The 17406-nt window shown below is 45.5% G+C and overlaps 1 protein-coding gene across 3 annotated transcripts; it reads right to left on the minus strand.

Annotated features, from left to right (window-relative positions):
- Positions 1-2029: 2029 nt before the first annotated feature.
- Positions 2030-14712, minus strand: LOC141927645 (uncharacterized). Of its 3 annotated transcripts, none has more exons than XM_074834838.1 (3): positions 14631-14712; positions 11944-12034; positions 2030-7878 (listed from the first exon to the last, which is right to left on the minus strand). In XM_074834838.1, the coding sequence occupies exon 3, from the start codon at positions 7851-7853 to the stop codon at positions 7182-7184; it is 672 nt and encodes a 223-aa protein (XP_074690939.1). In that variant the 5' UTR covers positions 7854-7878; positions 11944-12034; positions 14631-14712; the 3' UTR covers positions 2030-7181. The 3 variants fall into 3 exon arrangements, with proteins under 3 accessions (XP_074690939.1, XP_074690941.1, XP_074690940.1); XM_074834840.1 differs by having other exon boundaries at positions 11944-12122; positions 14631-14682; XM_074834839.1 differs by having other exon boundaries at positions 11944-13944; positions 14631-14678.
- Positions 14713-17406: the final 2694 nt, after the last annotated feature.

The raw sequence follows: 17406 nt of genomic DNA on the forward strand, positions 1-17406 counted from the left end.
CCCTTTCTCCATCGCCACCAGCTTGCACTCACCCCGTGGAGTTCGCTTTTGTTGACAGCTCCTTCCCAGTCCCACCGCTGGCGGCACCCATGCCCACCTCATTCATAGTTTCTAGAAGATCTCCTATGGACTTTCTGCCGTTCACCGTGGTCCCCTGGGCCTCACATCACTTCAGAAAGCCCTTAAAAACACTGCCAGATCTGCACAGCAGGTCTTACTCTTTTTTTAAAGCTCTGGAAGGATTTTTAGGTTGGCCTCCAAAATGTTGGTTCCTGTTGCATCTTCAAGTCTCAAAATACACCCTCCCCACTGAACGCAAACCGAAGGTCTGGTACCCACAGGTACGTGCGCAGCAGTTGGAGGTAAAAACATTTACAGGTCGCCTCAGAGGGGGAGATCAGGGCATCCCCGAGGTGTCTCCTTGCCAGGGCTCGCTGGTCCCTCGCTCTCCCCAGCCCGAGGATTCCTCCCCTGCTCACACAGGGACTGTGGGAAGAGCAGGACACAGCTATCATGGGATGCAAACGCCTGCCTGCAGCTGCCTGCCCCGCGCTGGGCTGCGTCCTCCCATCCTTGCCTTCCACCGGCCATCCCCGTGGGTTTGCAACCCTGCTGCAGAGGGATGGGTTCCTCCCCCTGCACCCCAGACCACCTCTGCGGTCAGGGAGAAGATGGACTGGGCTTCCTCAGGCACCCAGAGGAACCGCAGTGTCTGCAGTGCCCATGAAATCAGGGGAAGAAGTGCAGAAAATACCTCCAAGCTCTTGGCAAAGACAGATGGGTTCACAGAGAGCAACCTGACCTTGCAGCCACAGCTATGCAAACGATCGGATGTGCTGGTTCATGAACCAGACTGAATCATTTACGGAATTGTACTTCAAACGGAAAAAAAAAAAAAAAAATAGTAGAGCTGTAGAGAAATCCCCTTTCTTTTAACGATTTTGAAACTTCATGTGAGGATGCAAACAAATGGAATAGAGGGTCTGTCATTGACCACAAAGCACTTTGGGGATTCCAGCTATGCAAATCTTTCGGTAACCCGCTCTGCTGCCCCAGCTGCGGGCCCGGAGCACAGAACTTCCTCGCGGAGCATCTCCCTCCCTTTCAGCCTGACCCCACTGCCCAGAAAACCCGCCTGCTCTTGAGGGGGGACACTGGTGGCAGGTCCTGCATGGAGGAGAGAGCTCATAACAGCACAGGGAAAAGCTAAAGGCTGCTCAGTCCCTTGGGGACACCCCTTGCTGCAGAGTGCACGAAGCAGCTCTTCAGCCCTGGGTGACAGGAGGAAGGTCTCTCCTCCGCAGCACCCACGAGCTGTGGGCTGAAACCATGAGTAGACCTTGGACCTTCAAGCTCCCTCATGGCTTTCTGCTGACAAGGGAAAGGAAATGCTTTCTATTTATCAGTTCTATCATCCTGTGAAAGGTTTGTTTCCTTCACATTTGAGAAGGTGATCAGAAGTGGGGGTGATGGGGACAAACTGCTGGTAGGCGTGCAACAGCAAAAGCTGCTTAGATTTAGGACAGGAGATATAAGCACGCAGCAGCATCTCTCTGTCACTTGGGTTTTCTCTGTGTTCCTCTGCCACCTAAGGAGTCAAATGTGGTCTGAACGTTCACTAATAAAAATTTTGCCAAATATGGCTGTGATAAGATAATCATCTTATCTGTGGAGCTCAGCTAAGCGAATCCAATACCCAACATTTTATTTTACGCCTGTCTTATCTTTGGCGAGCGTATGATGCAACTGGGGAACCTCTGTTTCTCAAACCATGTCAGATGGAGGAATTTTTAAGCTCTGTTCAAGACCTGACCTGTAATCACTGAAATCAGACACAAATCAGGCCTCTGACTTCAACACAGATGAGAAAGTCCCCACCAGGCTGTTCTTCACCTCCCCTGGGATTTTTCTTGAAAATCCATCAAGGTGGAGACGCAGCAATCAAAGCAACGGGAGCAGACATGTTTTTGGGGTCCATGGTTGCTTTTGCAGAACGGGGACAGTCCCTAGGGTTTGGTTTTTTTCTTTATTATATGTTTTTATATTTGAAGACTATTATTTGGGGGGTTCATTTACCTTTCAGAGGACTGTGTAGTTAGAAGATGCTGAAAAAAATCTCAGAGCTGTGGGATTACATGTTTCTATGTGTATATTCCTCAGGTTTTGAATAGGGAAGGTCACTAAAGAGTTCGTTGGTTCTTAACACGTACAAGAGCAGGCAGGAGGATAACAGGTCAACCAGGTTGTTTCCTGCCAAGCTCTACAGATAACCTAGTTATATTAGTATTTTTTGATAGATCTCCATCAATGACTTCCCAGAAAATAAAAACTGTTGTCAAGAAGTACCCAACACAATATTCGGGGATTCATAGCAAGTTTAGTCTGGCTGGAGTAAGCTGATAACTGTCATCAATTCCTTTGCTTTTCACGGGGAGTGCTATAGTATTAACATCAACTAACATAATTTTGGTTGCTAGTTCACTTAAGATTAGTTAAATGCTCCTTCATACTATGGAAATGAGTCACTTGGGAGGGAGAAGAAATTTCTTGAAGTCTCATTTTGCACAGTGTGAGAGTCTCAGCTCTGTTTAGTCATCATTTTGCGGAGTGTCTTGTATTCAATGATTCACTTTTTCCAGAGCATGTGAATTTTGGATGTTTCTGAATGTTAGAATAACAATTGTTTTGGTGCCCAAAAGCCAACAGAAACAAGTGGATGGTGTTATTTAAAGCTTGACCTCACAGCCAGCTGAAGGATATGTCCTGGCATTGTGAGACAGTAAGACGAACTAATTGCCTAAGTGCCTCCTATCCCAAAGGTCTTGAGGTAAGATTGAGAAGGCAAATAGAAAAAGCACAGTACAGCAGAGCACAGGAGAGCTCTCTGCAGGGAATTTTCTCATTGAAAAGAGAATTTTTCAAGATTTTTCATTGAAAAATGGTGATTTAACAAAATCTGCTATTTTGTAGGGCAGGTGTAGGAACACTGCCCAGTTTCCAGTGGAGCTGAAAGCCTGAAATGCAGGCGAGCTCCCCAGCAGTGGGGGGCTGTGAGACTCACCACGCTCAGGACCACCAGGCTCCCAGTCACCAATCAAAAGTCCCAATTCTCAGCTCTCTTCAGCACCTTTGAGTATTTCCACTTTGTTCCCTGGCTTTCTAAAGTTGCCAGGGTGGCAAAGCATCAATCATTCCCTTGCCATCGCAGACGGGGGAGCTGGGTTGTTAGTTAGGACAGCTTTCAAGCATTGCAGGGGGCTTGCTGGCACCTCAGTACAGCTGATGAACTCTCCATCTTCAGAAGCCAGAGCCATCCTGTGCTCAGTTTCCTCACTTTTCTGCACCACAGCCCTGTTGGTTTGATTGAAATACTGCTATGACTGATACTGAAGCAGTGGTGCAGTTTTATCAGACACAGACGTGACACCCGGGAGATGAACCCACTGCGATAACAGTTTTATTAATCGTGATCAATATATCTAGATAGAAAAAGAATGATTTAAAACCTTAAAAATAAAAGAACAAATTGTAATGAACAGAAAAGGGCTTCCCCTTGCTGTTACACCCCGCAGAGCACATGGGGAAAGCTGGAGGGCTGCAGGCATCCTGAGGGGGAACAGAACCCCCCAACCACAGTGAGGGAACAGTCTGTGACCAAGGACACTGAGCAACAACCTGAAAAATGACCCCACCTTCCCTCTTGCCCACTCAGCATCTCTCTCCACTTGCTGCCCAGGCAGCATTTTTGGCCCCTTGTGTCCTGTTTGACCCACCTGGGAGCCAGGACAGCTTGCGATGTGCTATGCTGCAGGGAGGCACTCTGTCTTGCACAGGGATCAATTTAAAAGCTACATCAAATTATTATCCATGGAAAAATAACACCTCTGCTGCTGAATCCACTCATCCTCGCTTCCTGTGTGTTCAGAGCCAAGCTTTGGGCTCACCCATTCACGTGTTCTTGTCAATGTGAAGCTCAAACAATGGTCTGGGGGTTTGGGGAAGTGAAGCAGGCAGCCAGCATGGCTTCCCTTGCCCGTCCTCCTCCTGCTCGGAGAGAAGAACCGCTCTACAGCTGCTACAGGTTGCTAAAAGCTCTGTGTCCCCATGTCCCCCCACGCAGGAGAGCAGAGCAGAAAAAGGTGCCACCCACGGCATCCGCTCGTAGACACGTGGCTTGTTCCTGCTGCACCGTGGTCCCTGGGATCCCGATTTTCAGGTACAAGTAAAGACCTGCTGTATTTTGCTATCAGCCACCTTCATTTTTGTGCCTGGTGTTTAAGCCAAGTCATGCTCAGTGTTTGCTTTCCAAAGAAAAGGATTGTCCTGAGGGCAGAGTTAATTCTCAGGATAATCAGGCAAAAGAAATGCATGAGCCAAGTGGTGAATTCAAAGATTAAAAATCCTGTATGCCTCGTGTGCCAAACACGGCTCCGCTCATGAAAGCTCAGACATCTGCATGGGCTTCTGTAGGAGGAGCCAAAAGTCTAGCAGATCCTCAGAAAAAACACATATTTGTAATAAATCATGCACATGCTTTAACAAAACAAAAAAGTTTTATTAATTGCAGCACTTCAAGTAGCATTTTGCCTCTCCTGAAAGTGGCACTTCAGGCTTCCAGAATATGAACAGTGTATCACAGTGCATCAGTATTAAGACATCCTTCTTGCAGAAGGAATCAGCTGTGTTAGGCAACGTGCATCAAATGTTTTTCAAATGACTTGGTTACATTTCTGTTCTGCTTTTACTGGTCACCCAGCCCTCAGCAGTGTTTCCTTTCAGTTTTCTGAGAAACAATGTCAAGCACCCTTCACTCGCTTCTGGCCCTGCGCTGTCCACAGCATCTCTGGCACTGCCGATATTCGTCGTAAATAACTGCACTTAGGCAGATAACTTCTGTGAATTCTGATAATAACAATATTAATGGTTTTTTGAAGTGTATTACTGCAGCCAATTGGATTAGAATATTTTTAAAGATTTTAACAGTTATAAGAGCTCAGTATTTTCATCTCTTAGAGCCAGTCAAGTGCATCTGCATTATTATTGCCTGATTTTTGACATAGAAGCAAAGATTCAGCCTTTTCCCAGACAGTGTAGCAAGGATCATGAATAAACACAAAGAGAAGAAGGAAAGGAAGAAGGAAGAGTCTCTAAAACAACTCTGGAGATACTAAATTGTGTATAGTCATGTAAAAAATGTTTTCATTGGAGTCCATGTCAGAAAAAATGCACTTGAGCGATCTCAGAGATCCTAATGTAAGGTGCATACTCCTCAGGCTGGGATATTTACCTTTCACTCAGAGGGTGCTCACTTTATCTGGCATGTAAAAAACCTCTTTTTTTTCATTTAGTCTGGCTGCGGTGCAGACAGGCTGGAAGAGAGAAGGACCTCCCGCTGCCGGCCACCTCCTGCCCCAGCAGCATGGCGGGTGCACCCGGTTTCACTGCCTCTTTTCTGGGTGTTGCCTTTCAGTCAAGTTCATCTTGGTGAAGGCAGGAAAAGGGCACCTTTTCTACCACTACACTTTTCTAGCCACCACAAAAAGGTGTGATTGTGAAATTTAGAAACTGGCTGGTAAGCAAAGCAAAGAGCAGGAAACTCCTCCACACTTGCCATTTGCCTTGGGTTTGTGAAGTCTGATCTTCAGGTGACAGCTCCTGTGCCTCTCATCACCTTGGACCACAGGCCATTCAGAAAAGTGGTCACAGCTCCTGTTTTCAGCTCTAATAGTCCAAGTGCCAAGTAACTGCTACCAGTGGGGCATGTCAGACATTCACTGGTACCAGTTTGAGTGTGAGGATCTACTGCAAGTTGAACAAGGGAAGGTTAGAGCTGAAAATTCATCACACTTGGGTTTTGTGCCTTCTTCATGTCCTTCTTCTCAAATGGTCAAAGGCTTATTGCTGTGTTCAGGCTGGCAAGGTGTATTGAAGGTCTGGAAGCTTGATGGAGAGAGGCTGTATGTTGCATTTTGGCTATTAACACTTGGGGTTTGGCTTATTCTACTTTTCTTTCCACCTTTTATGATCTGTGGATTGCAGAACATATCACAGAAGTTCAGTCTCTCAAAACCACAGTCTGTAATTGAAGCTGGAGGCCATCTCCCATGCAGGACTAACTGGAAGTACCTATGTCCACTTGTGCGTTGGGGAGTGTCTGAGGTATCTGGAGTACTTTAGGTTTTATTGATAACCTCCCAGTGCTTTGAGGAGACCCCAGGAATCACCAGCTGGGTAGCAGCTCTGTTCTACATCTACCCAAGCCCCAGTGCGGTCAAGGGACATTCATGGCCCTGGTCTTCTGCACCCCTGCCAAAGGAGCTGGAACAGCACTGTTAACCCCAGCACATCCCTCCCTGCCTCCAAAACCACAGCCACTGAAATCACTGCTGATCCCTCTGGGTACAGCATATGGACCCCTCAACACAGAGGTTTTCTCAAACTCTCTCCCCACCTTGTAGGGCTGCAGCAAACAACTGCATTCTGGCTTTCCACCTCCTGTTTATTTCTGAAGGGGGATGTGAGAGAAGCTGTTCACTACTTAGTTGTAGTAAGGTCCCAAGAATAGCTCCAGGCATGCACTGAGGTGTGCCAGCTCAGCCCTGCTTTGTCCTGGGGACTCTTATGGTGGGGCTGATGCCACCTGCAGGACAAGCCCAGCTAGGCTAGGTCAGCTTGGGGCTCACCTTGTCTCTCGCTCCTACCTGATGAGTCTGGTGGGTCACCTGGGTTAGACAGATTTTGCGATATAGATCATATCTTTAGTATACAACTATAAAGCTCTTGGCTCAACGGATCCCTGAGTAAGTCTCTAAACATCCTTTTCATATAAAAAAATATTTAGGTTGCCTTAGTTCTTACAACCGTACATGAAATGTCATTTGTTTCACCGGTATAGTGAATAAACTCTAGATTGCAAACAATCAAAGCAAGCCCACGTTGCCCTAAGGCTGTCAACGCGAGTACCCACAGCCCAGCTTTGTGCCAAGGGGCTCCTCAACCCCAAGCTCCTCACAATAACCAAGGCGAAATAACATCAGAAAACAGGAAGGTTTAAACTCAGTCGTGTGCCAAAACATGAGCCTTGGTCCTGGTTATTGAACAGTTTTCAAACCAGTAGTTTGAAATTGTCTTGAAGTGTCTTCTGTTTGGTGTCACAGCGCTGCTTCCCCTGGGAGTACGCGCTACTTTGTTTTTAGTGTCGATCTGTTAGACATGCTAAAAAATATTTTGTAGTAGATGTATACATTAATGATCCTTAAAATAATCCCCAGGAAGTAACTGAGGGACCTGAGAAGGGCTGCGGCCATGCTGGAGAAATGAAACAACAGAACGCAAGGGCTGCGGGTGGGAGCAGAAGTGCTGGTGGCCTTCAGGAGGTCATCAGTCTGGAACAGGGCACACTCTGCACTCACCAGCATCCAGATGATCCTGGAGGTCAGTCTGGCGTTTTTCACTGTCCGTAAATGGCGAGACTCTGTGGGGAAGAAGGTTATCAAGTACGCCTCGAAGGCCACGCAACTCAGCAGCAAACAGCTGACGTGTGCATTTGCAGTGAGGAGGTTCTGCAGCAGAGCTGATGTGAGCGCTGGAGATGAGATACTAACATCAAAGGCCCATAGAACCATCGCAGAAACAACGGTAATGCAAACCAGGATGTCTGCCTTTGCTAGGCTCGAAATGAGAACCGCAGTGGACTTGGACGAAACCTTTGCAGACTGCAGGATGATTATCGCGTACAAACTGCCCAGCAGGCCCAGAAAAGTGCTGACAGCATTTGAAGAAGACAGGACAAGGTATTGGATATATTTAAGTACCAGGTATCTTCTGAGATCTTTCATGTGGTCTCTCTCCATGGAAATGCCAGTCAGGGAAGAATACCTAGAATACATATAAAAATGGGTGATTAAATGTAAAACTAGCGGGATAGATTCCAGACAAATTATTATGTACCTGCATTTGTACAGACACCTGCTGGCACTCTGCGCACTCCAGCATTACTGTGGCATTGGTTGGTTACCCAGCTTCAGAGAGGTTTTGGTATGTGAAATCCTCAGACTGCATCAATCATTAAATAAATTGCATATAGGCCCAGGCGATGACATTTTATTATAGTTAACACAGGAGTCATCGCAGGGAACTGAAATGGACTAACACTGGAAAAATTGAGGCTGGAATAGGGCTACTTTCACTATGCAAGTTTTTTTCCATTTGCCTTTGTGGGTCAATTCAAAAATGAAGAATCTATTCTCTAGTGTTGCAGCAAGAAAAAGATTTCCAGTTGTGTTGTGTAGAAGGGTAAATGAGAGATTTATTACTTATTTTGGGAGTGCTATCCAAGAAATGTCCCAGCTGAATCAGTAGTTGAGAATTACCGTACAAATACCCATTTGATTTCCTTTGCCTGTCATTAGCACAACTCTTTGTACACTTTCATATGGCATCTGTAGCTTCTAAATATAATGGAATGCCCAGGCCCAGGGTAGGAAATGGCAATAAATTATAAATTCTGGGCTACCAGGGAAAAGGTGGGCTCAGCAGTCCCTGCTGCTATGGCTTCACAAGCACACAGCTGCTGGCTGCAGAAGTCCATGGGGTTTTTTAAGTTTTGCTGTGAAGGGAAGTGGTCTCTGGTTCGGTGTGAGGTTGGTGAAAGCATCCCGGTGTGTGCTGGAGCTCCCCACACCTGTGAGCTTTTGGCTCGGAGCGCAGGAGTGGAGCTTCCCGAGGCCATGCCGGCTGCTGCGTGGCTGGAAGCTGGTCCAGCTGGTGCCCAGCCCCAGCTACGGCACCATTTAAAATGTTTCTCTAATTTTCTGATTTTATATCTACATTTCTTTGGGAGTAAGCTAAAAGCCAAAAGTCATTTCAAGCATTATTGCCCAAATGTACTGTTTAAGTTTCTTTTTCTTAAGTACCATTTACAAAGCCTAAAACCAACTTGTTGTTCCATTGATTGGCAACCGCTAACATTTTACTCCTTGGCCTTAACAGAGCTATAATTAGATACAACTCTAAATTTCCCCCTGAGAGCGCTATACTGTTATGTTTCCAGTTTATTAGTTGAATCTCCTAATACATTCAGTTGGATGTTTCTGAACCAATTGTGGGATCTGACCTGGAATTTGAGGGAAAGTTTATAGACGTCTGGGCAGTTCCCCAAATGAGCCTTGGGATGAAGGTGCTCCTGGTTCTCCTGAGTGCCTGGAGGCCTTTCATATTTACCCACCACTGGCTGCCTGCAATCTTTGCAGCCATGGTGTGCTTTGGGGTTGGTTTATCTCTTGAGAGGCCTGATACAAGCCTCAATTCACTAGGGTGTGTGAGCAAGAGGAAAACCTGCATCCCTCTGACTGTTAGCTAATGCTGACAGACAGAACCAGCCATCAAGAATGGCACACGACTCGGTTTAGGCAACATCTGAAGCAATGAAATTTATGAAAACAGCCAGTTCCCGTAGGCTGCCAGTGGGAGTCCTTTATCTGGCCATTGTCTCCTATAAAAGGTTGCAAACAGTCTCTTTGCCTTAAATTCAGTGGAAAGAGGTACCTGATGATCCACTTCTGCCTGGGGGTCCTTCACATCTCAGTGGGCAGCTTGAAGTGTTTTGCGTCAGTGAGATTAAGTTTGCTTAGCAACTCTTCACGGTCATTTTGTATGAACATGCTGAAATAATCTAATAAATCAGGGCTGCATCCCAAGGCTCTGCTCATTTCCTATACATGCAAAGTACCCATCAACTTCAACTACAGCTTTGCGTAACATGAAGAATTGGTTGGAGATGACTAACAGCTCAGGATCTGACCTTATATTTACACACTCACATCTTAAGCAGGAATGAAGTTAGTGAAGATATTTTTAGGTATTAGCATAATTTGTGTAATATTGCATTGAAAGGGCGTTAAGTGTGATCTATCCCTGTGTGGGATAAGGTTACAAAGAGTAGTAAAAGGCTAATTTGGTTAAATCGTTGGTTTCCTATGATCTCAAAAGCAAGAAAGACATTTACAAAAAATAGAGTGAGGATTCTATGATGAAGTTCAGTATAAAAAAATAGGATAAACATATAAGAATTATATTGGAAAGACCAAGACACAAGATGAAGTGCAGTGAAGAAGTGTTGTATGGGTAAGGAGGAAACACTCCATAAATCCATTGTCAGACAAAGGAAGACTGAGGAACGAGTCTGCTCCCTGCAACGTTTGCATGACCAGCCAGCTGTGGGTGCCAAAATTAGAAGACAACAATTCTTTTCCTCTGAAAGGCCCACTTATGGCTGGGCACGTGCCACAGCAAGAGCTAGCAGCAGAAGACCCCCAGTAAGGTTCCTGACTAGACTAAAGGAAGAACAAGGTGGGTGTTGCTTAGATAAATTCTGTGTTTTCAAATTCCTGAGCTTCAAGTAATTTATCCAAGCGCGCTTAGACACTGGCTGAAGCAATTTCAGAGATATTCATGGTTATCACTGAGAAGTTTTAAAGGACAAATGGTAGAAGTTCCAGAAAACTTGAAATAGCAAAGATGGGGCCTGTCTTTAAAAGGGAGGAGTAGGTCAAGAGGAGCCAGAAAATTGTAAACTTCAGTTCCCAGAAAACTACTAAAATAATCAAGTTGTTATCTAAACGGTAGAGAGGAGATAAGGAAGAACAATGTGGATTTCTCACAGATAAAGTAAATTTATTGAGCCCAGCTTCCTTCTGTAGCAGGATAACAGATCTCATGAGTGAGGAGAGAACCAGCAAGTGTCATGTATCTTGAATTTTGTTAAAACTTTCAATATTCTTATTGAGGCAATCTAAGGAAATGTGAACTAGACAAAACTATGATTAAGTCATGTATAGCTGGATGGGACACTAAGAAAAGGCTAATTATCAGAAATTAGAGGAATGGTGTATCTGAGGGGGTTCTGCAGAAATCTGACATTTTGTGCATTTTCATTAACTACAATAAGGGACAGAGTTCATGCTTATCAAGTTTGCTTATAAAGTCAGCTGTCACAAGTCTGCAAGTACAGTTTCAGATCCACACAAGAGCTGGTCCCTGCGTAGCAGTGAGTGAGAGGAAGAACGAAGGTGCGGGTGGGAGGAGGGAGTGAGCCAGGGGAGGAGGGTGGCTGCCATAGGTGGCAGCACCGACCCAAGGGGGTATCGGTACAGCTTGTGGGTGGCAACACCCACAGCTGGAGTCAGCAACAGTTGAGTTGGAAAAGGCAGATGCCGTCTTGTGTTGCATAAACAGGAGAAATGTCTGTAACCGCATGGGATGAGTCGTTGGAAGTTAGGTCTTCACTGAAGTATGTGACCACTTTTGAGGCTGACAGTTCAAGAAAGGTATCAATTGCTGAAAATGTTTCAAAGACACTGAGGGGATCAGAGATTTAGCTAAATGTAACAATGACGTTTCTTTCATATTTGAGCACTTGCCTCCTTATGTAAATTCTCAGTATTCCAATGTGAGCACCCTGGAGCTTGTACTACAGAGCTTTTCCAGTACAGTTACCCGACAGGTCTGGGTGGTTGTTTTAGTGCTTGCCTGTTGAGATGATGGGAAAATGATAATTCTGAGTGATTCCTATGAAAGGCACCAAGCCAAGATTTTTAAGAGTGAGATTCCCGTTGCTTGTTAAGACTTGATTTGTTCCAGGTTGACTCATCCAAGATTCACATGCAGCTTTTATCTTTTTTTTTTTTTAAAGTGTCTGAGCCAACTCATTAGTGGAATCCTTTAGGGAAGAGGTAGGAATTATTTAGTCCTGTACTTCAGCTGAATTGTGATACAGTTCAACTTACCCCAGTTTTCCACACCGATTAACTAGAAAAATGATTCTGCATTTTCTGGTGAAAGCAAAATCTTTCTGAAATCAATGGCCTGTGCTCTTTCCATTAAGTCAAGGGGCTTTGCCGCCCGCTAGTCCTGGCGCAACCCCTTTAGTGTGTCATAACTTACCAAGAAGTGGCTTTGATTCACTGGGGAGGATGCAGGAGGTGGTGAAGAGGAGGGTTAATCTCTGAGCAGTGATGTCTGAGCAGCGGTTTGGCTGTTTCAATAAAAAGCATCAATGAAATTAAGATCCATTGGAACAAAACCATCCAAATCCACAGCGTGAAAGCTTGCACACTCACTAGCTAGAAGTGGAGGAGAACCAAGCTGTGATACGTACAGTTGAATACTGATTTATCTTGCTACTCAGGCAAGATACTCTTTCTTTGGAAAGGTACATTAAGAATGTTCTATCATTATTTTTTTTGCCTTTTTTTTTTTTTTTGCAGCAATTTCTGTGTATATTTTCATGAAATGTATTTCTGAGGAGACAAATTACATGCCTAGATAAAGATCTTTGCTCATTTTACAGCTGATTAGTGTTGTGAATTGTTGTATGCTGGAAAGTACATGTAACCTGGCCCAAGCTGCTGTGCACTGAAGATCAACATACCTGGCCACAGGACCAGCTAAATCTGAGACTGTGAATCCCAAATGAGGGGTAGTAAACAAATCTAAACTGGTCTGAGCAGCTGAATGAGTGAGCAAAATGTGCAGTTCGTTAACTTTGGGATTTTACATCTCCTTTGGAGAATGGCGAAATAAAACTTTATTGGAAAACAAACTGAATCAAACAGAAGTTTGCCATGTGGATAAAACCAATTTTCTCCAGTGAGCTGGTCTCATTCATATATTTCCTTCATCCTTTCTTTTCACTTAAGAAGTTCAAAAGGAAGAAGACACCGATGGCTGGATTTACAGCAGAACTTTATCTTGTCCACATGGAGCATTTTAGTTCTGAGTTTCTGGGAACTGGGTCCTATCTCACACTCCAGGACTTGGTGATGAGCCCATAGGCTCTTCTAATGACGAGTGTTAGAAAAGGATAACGAGCAGCTGGTACAGCTGGAGGAGGTGCCCAGAAGAAGCCAGTCCAGACACTAAGGAGCCCGGCACGTCTTTCACGTCTTCCCTTCTTGAAAACTTCAGCATTTTACATAATGCTGCCAGCATTTTACATAACACTGCAATGTACTTTGGAAAGGAACTGGAGTTTCTGGATGGAAGATGCCTTCCCACCTTCTGTTAGAGATGTGTCAGTGGTGTCCTTCCTTTCAAGCCACAGCTGCCCCAGGAGGCAGGATCATTGCTGTGGCTCCCTTCTGCCTCCCTCCACCCCTTTCACACTATGACTTAGTGATTAAAACTCATCCAGAATGTAGCAGAACGAGGTTTGATTTCCTCCTTGGCCGCAGGGGATTTAGATGTTTATCTCTCATGGGTGTCCCAACCAGCAGGCTACAGGTTGTCCTGAGGCGGGGACACTTTTCATACCACCTAAGGAATCTGGGGACAGTGTGGGAAAACAGCTGACACCCTGGGCCAGGGGGCAGGGATCAGGAAAAGGCTCATGGATCACAACACAGGTAGTTGCGGATGTTTGCTAGGGAAAAGGGCATCCCAGTTTCCCATACTTGCTTCAAATGCTGTTTGGATACATCTGTTCTAGTAAATTAAGCAGAGCTGGGAGATGTTCCCCATAGTTCTTCACAGTCTTGAGAGAGCTCCAGTGGCCCCCAACAGAGTTTTGGCATCTGCCAGTGCACACACACCCCCAAATGCTGTGCAGGCACGGGCTGGGCTTTAGCCAGAGGCAGGGACCGCTGCCCGCAGGCAGCACAGCTGCGAGGATGGTTTGGGGATATGGTCCTTGTTGCTGTAGCTGAGCTTAGTGCCTGAGATCATCCAGGGCACATCACTAGTCAGACGTAGCCTTTACATATGTAAGATTAAAAAGTCATTGGATGACTGAAGAGTGCACGGAGCAGGGTGTGAAGCCACGGGCTCCTCCTTTGGAGACGGTGGCTGTCAGCATGGCTCTCCTGAGCTCCCGCTGCCAGCATCCTCCTCCACAGCCAACCCAGCAGATTCCCTCCATCTGGGAAATCCTGCCAGCCCGCGAAGGACCTGGGGGAATCCAGAAGAGGTGCTCTGCATCAGCAGACCCTTCCCTTCGCCTGCACAGGGGCAGGGACAGGCAGGTAGGGAGGGCAACTGCCCTCCCTCCACCCAGCCTGGGCAGGCGGGATCCCACCTGGGATGGAGCTTGTGGGAGCAGGAACGGGGAGCTGTTTCCAGAACAGCTGTTCCCATCCTGCCAGAATGGCCAGAATTAGTGAAGAAGGCAACCTGAGCCAATTCATCTATTTATTTACAGTTTTCAAAGCCACCTCTTGCAGTATTCATTGCAGGTCACTCGCAGGAGGATCACTGCATGTGGACAGTGACAGACAGTTTTTGTTTAGTCCTTATTCAGATGAAACCTCAGTTCAAGTTCATGGGAGGTTTCCTGAACTAACGCTTTGTGTCTTCAGTGGTACTATTTTTAATCTCTACAGAAATTGCTCTCCTGAGACACTTTACAAATTCCAGTTAATAATAACTTCTCATTTGTCATTGGTATGCTGTTGTAGTCTGAGAGGTAATCAAAAATATCTCCTACTCTTAAACAAATACTTCCTTTCAAAATTCCTCCTGGAATTGTGTCAGAGAATATACAGGAGAACAAATTTGAAACCCAGATTACCACTGAATATCCTGACTGTAATGAAGTGGTATTAGCTTTTACTTAGTTTAAAAGCAAAAATACTTACATTTGCTGGAAAAAGCAGCCAGGAATAGTTTTCTGCATCACTGTATTCTGTGTATGGTCTGCAGCAGAGCTAAAATGTGCCGTTTCCCTTGGATTGCTTCCTGGTTTTTATATATAGCGTCACGTATTTGATACCACGTCAGAGCATGGGGCTATGCTGACAGGATTTGTTTTGCTAGGCAACATCCCCAGAGCTGGTTTCACAAGAATTACTCGCTTGAATCATGGCAGCTATTAACTTTCAGCTGTCTGGAAAAATTGATGCCCTGTGTGGAAGAGGAGTCCCAGACACTTCCTCAGGTACATGCTTCGAGATGGAGCAGATTACAGGGTGTAATCCTGAACTCGTCTGGGTGTTGTATGAGCTAACACAGATTATCCATGAGTAAAAAAAATATTTTATTCTGAGCAAAGAAAATGTGTCCTCTGGCATGAAAAACAGCGCTATATCTAGCTGGACTGGGTATCCCTGATGAGTGTTTGTGTCGGTGTTGCCTGGGCTACCCAGGTTTGATGCTGGTTACATTTACACCAACCCTTCTCTATTGTTCTCCAGGCATGACGTTGGTTAAGCAAAGTCCATCTGTGTTTCAGGGCAAGGGAATCTCTTCACGGGGTGTGGTGGGAGAGAGGAGAAGCATCTCACAGACACCGTGGAGAACAGCAAACTGACGTGCTCCCAGACACACAAACACATACCACGGCTCCCAACCGTATGGTGGATGCCAATCTGGTGGTTGGACTCAGCCCATGGCAGCAGGGGATTAAAGGCAGTGACGCTGTGCTGGTTTCTGATCAGCGGGGAGGGTTTGCTGCCAGTCCCACACCAGCTCTGCCAACAGCACACCGCTTCCCTCACCTGTTCTGCGAGTGATGGAAAGCTGGAGAAAGATAAAGTGGCTGAAAATCCAGGTGCTGGAAAGCACTGTTGTTACAGCCGCAACCAGAGGATGGTGCAGGGAAGGCAGCCCTGTGCTCTGCTGCCTGCTCAGAGAGTCCGGGGTTTGCACTGAAGTATGGTGGGAGGAGACCTGCCCAAGCCAGAGAAAGTTCCCCAAAAAAGGGATTTGACTGGCTGGTGACTAATATAATTTGTGCTTTGATTTAAGAGTATAAATATTTATTTTTTTGTATTTGATTTTAATAAGAACGACTTAGCTTTTGCCAGAGGCTCCCTATAGCAGTTTTATTTTTTACAACTACTGTTTCCATTACATTTGCTTATTTTGCTTGCATGCCGAGACGATACAACAGAAAGTCAGCTGCAAGAGCATAAATTCTGCAAACAAGCTACCCGCTTTCTCAGCAGCTTGAAATTTCATAACTACTTGCGGAAAGATAATGCAAACCCATTTCATCAGAGTGCTTCCCCCGTGGCACCGACGCTGTGAAAACAATAATAAAATCACAGGGAAGGTGGGAAGGGTGAGGTGGGGTGCTCTGGACCCGAGCCATGCCCCGTTTCTCCTTGCAGGGCCAGCACGGAGAGATGGGACGGGCCAGGGGAAGGGCGGCTGCAGTGAAATCTTTAACCAGTTCCCCTCAGTTAATCTTTACCTGCATTAGTAATCGCTTCCCACGACTGATGTTTTTCCGTGCTCCTCTTTGAACCCAGCAGTGTCTCACTTGATACAAGCAGAACAAATGCAGCATCCCCGATTGACTTCTGCAGTGGCATGAGATGGTTTCCAGTATTTTTCCATAACCTGTTTATTTTGTGCTGCACCTTTGTTTGAAGACTTTGGCCAGCTCTGTACATAGATTAGCAGTGCTCTCTACAGCTGAGGACTTAATTTTTTTTTCCTCAGCAGCTGAAATACAGTTGAATTTCATTAGAATTCACCAATAGGTAAAAAAAATTTGATTTCTTTTTTTTCTATCCAAAGTACTCCACTGTACTTTTGACCCCAAAGGGTTCTCAGTACTTTTCCCTTGCCATCTCATCTGTGTCCCCTCTCCGCCTCTTTGTAGTGCAAGTTTGAACACGCCAAAACACTGCCAAGGGGCTCCATGAAAACTTCCCATTGCTCCTACGGCCTCTCTCTCTTGCTGAAACTTTAAACAGTCCTATCCCTATTTCTTTTCCTTTATACCATGCTGAGAACAGCTTTGTTGAGGAAATCCAGATAAATTACATGATCTGAATATCCTGCATTTTTGGGAGGGTTTTTTAACATGCTTGAAGATTTCAAGGAAATTGTAGGAAGGCATTTTTCTTTGTAAATAAGTCTGCAGCTTGGTCCTACAAAACAAGTCCAAATCCTTATTCTTTGGAGGTTAGCCATTTATCTAGTTCTACAGTCGTGCCATCTGCTGTGATTCCCTGGGCCAACCTGATTTATGGTTATGGTATGCACAGCCTGTGCTGCTCTTCTCATTTTTTACATCAGATTTTTTTTTTTTTTCTCTTTGGCTGCTTGAGAAACCGGAACAATTACTAGTCTGATCTTCAATCAAGATTTCCTGTTTCTCCCCTCATTAAATGGACAGAGGGTCTTCTGTCCGGGCATCTGACTCTATATTATTTCCCACCTTTACTACCCTCAGAGAATACACATTTCTCCAGCACCTTTTGTGATTCCTCACTGAGGTTCTCCACAATTCCTTATCATCACTACCTTCTCTCCCCAGCCTCGCAGAGTTTGAGAAGCTCATTTTAAAATTATAAACCAGACAAATGACTGCCTCTTCTGACTAGAAAAGGGAGAAGGAGAAGCCATGCGGGTATTTGCAAGAATGAGGAAGAGTTGGGTGGCGAAGGGAAGAGTCTCGAGGAC

Source organism: Strix aluco, chromosome 10 (genome assembly GCF_031877795.1).
Source record: "Strix aluco isolate bStrAlu1 chromosome 10, bStrAlu1.hap1, whole genome shotgun sequence".
Taxonomy (NCBI): domain Eukaryota; kingdom Metazoa; phylum Chordata; class Aves; order Strigiformes; family Strigidae; genus Strix; species Strix aluco.

What these genes read in the sequence shown, in the direction of transcription:
- LOC141927645 (XM_074834838.1), bottom strand. Translation starts at nt 7,853, where the DNA reads ATGGAGAGAGACCACATGAAAGATCTCAGAAGATACCTGGTACTTAAA.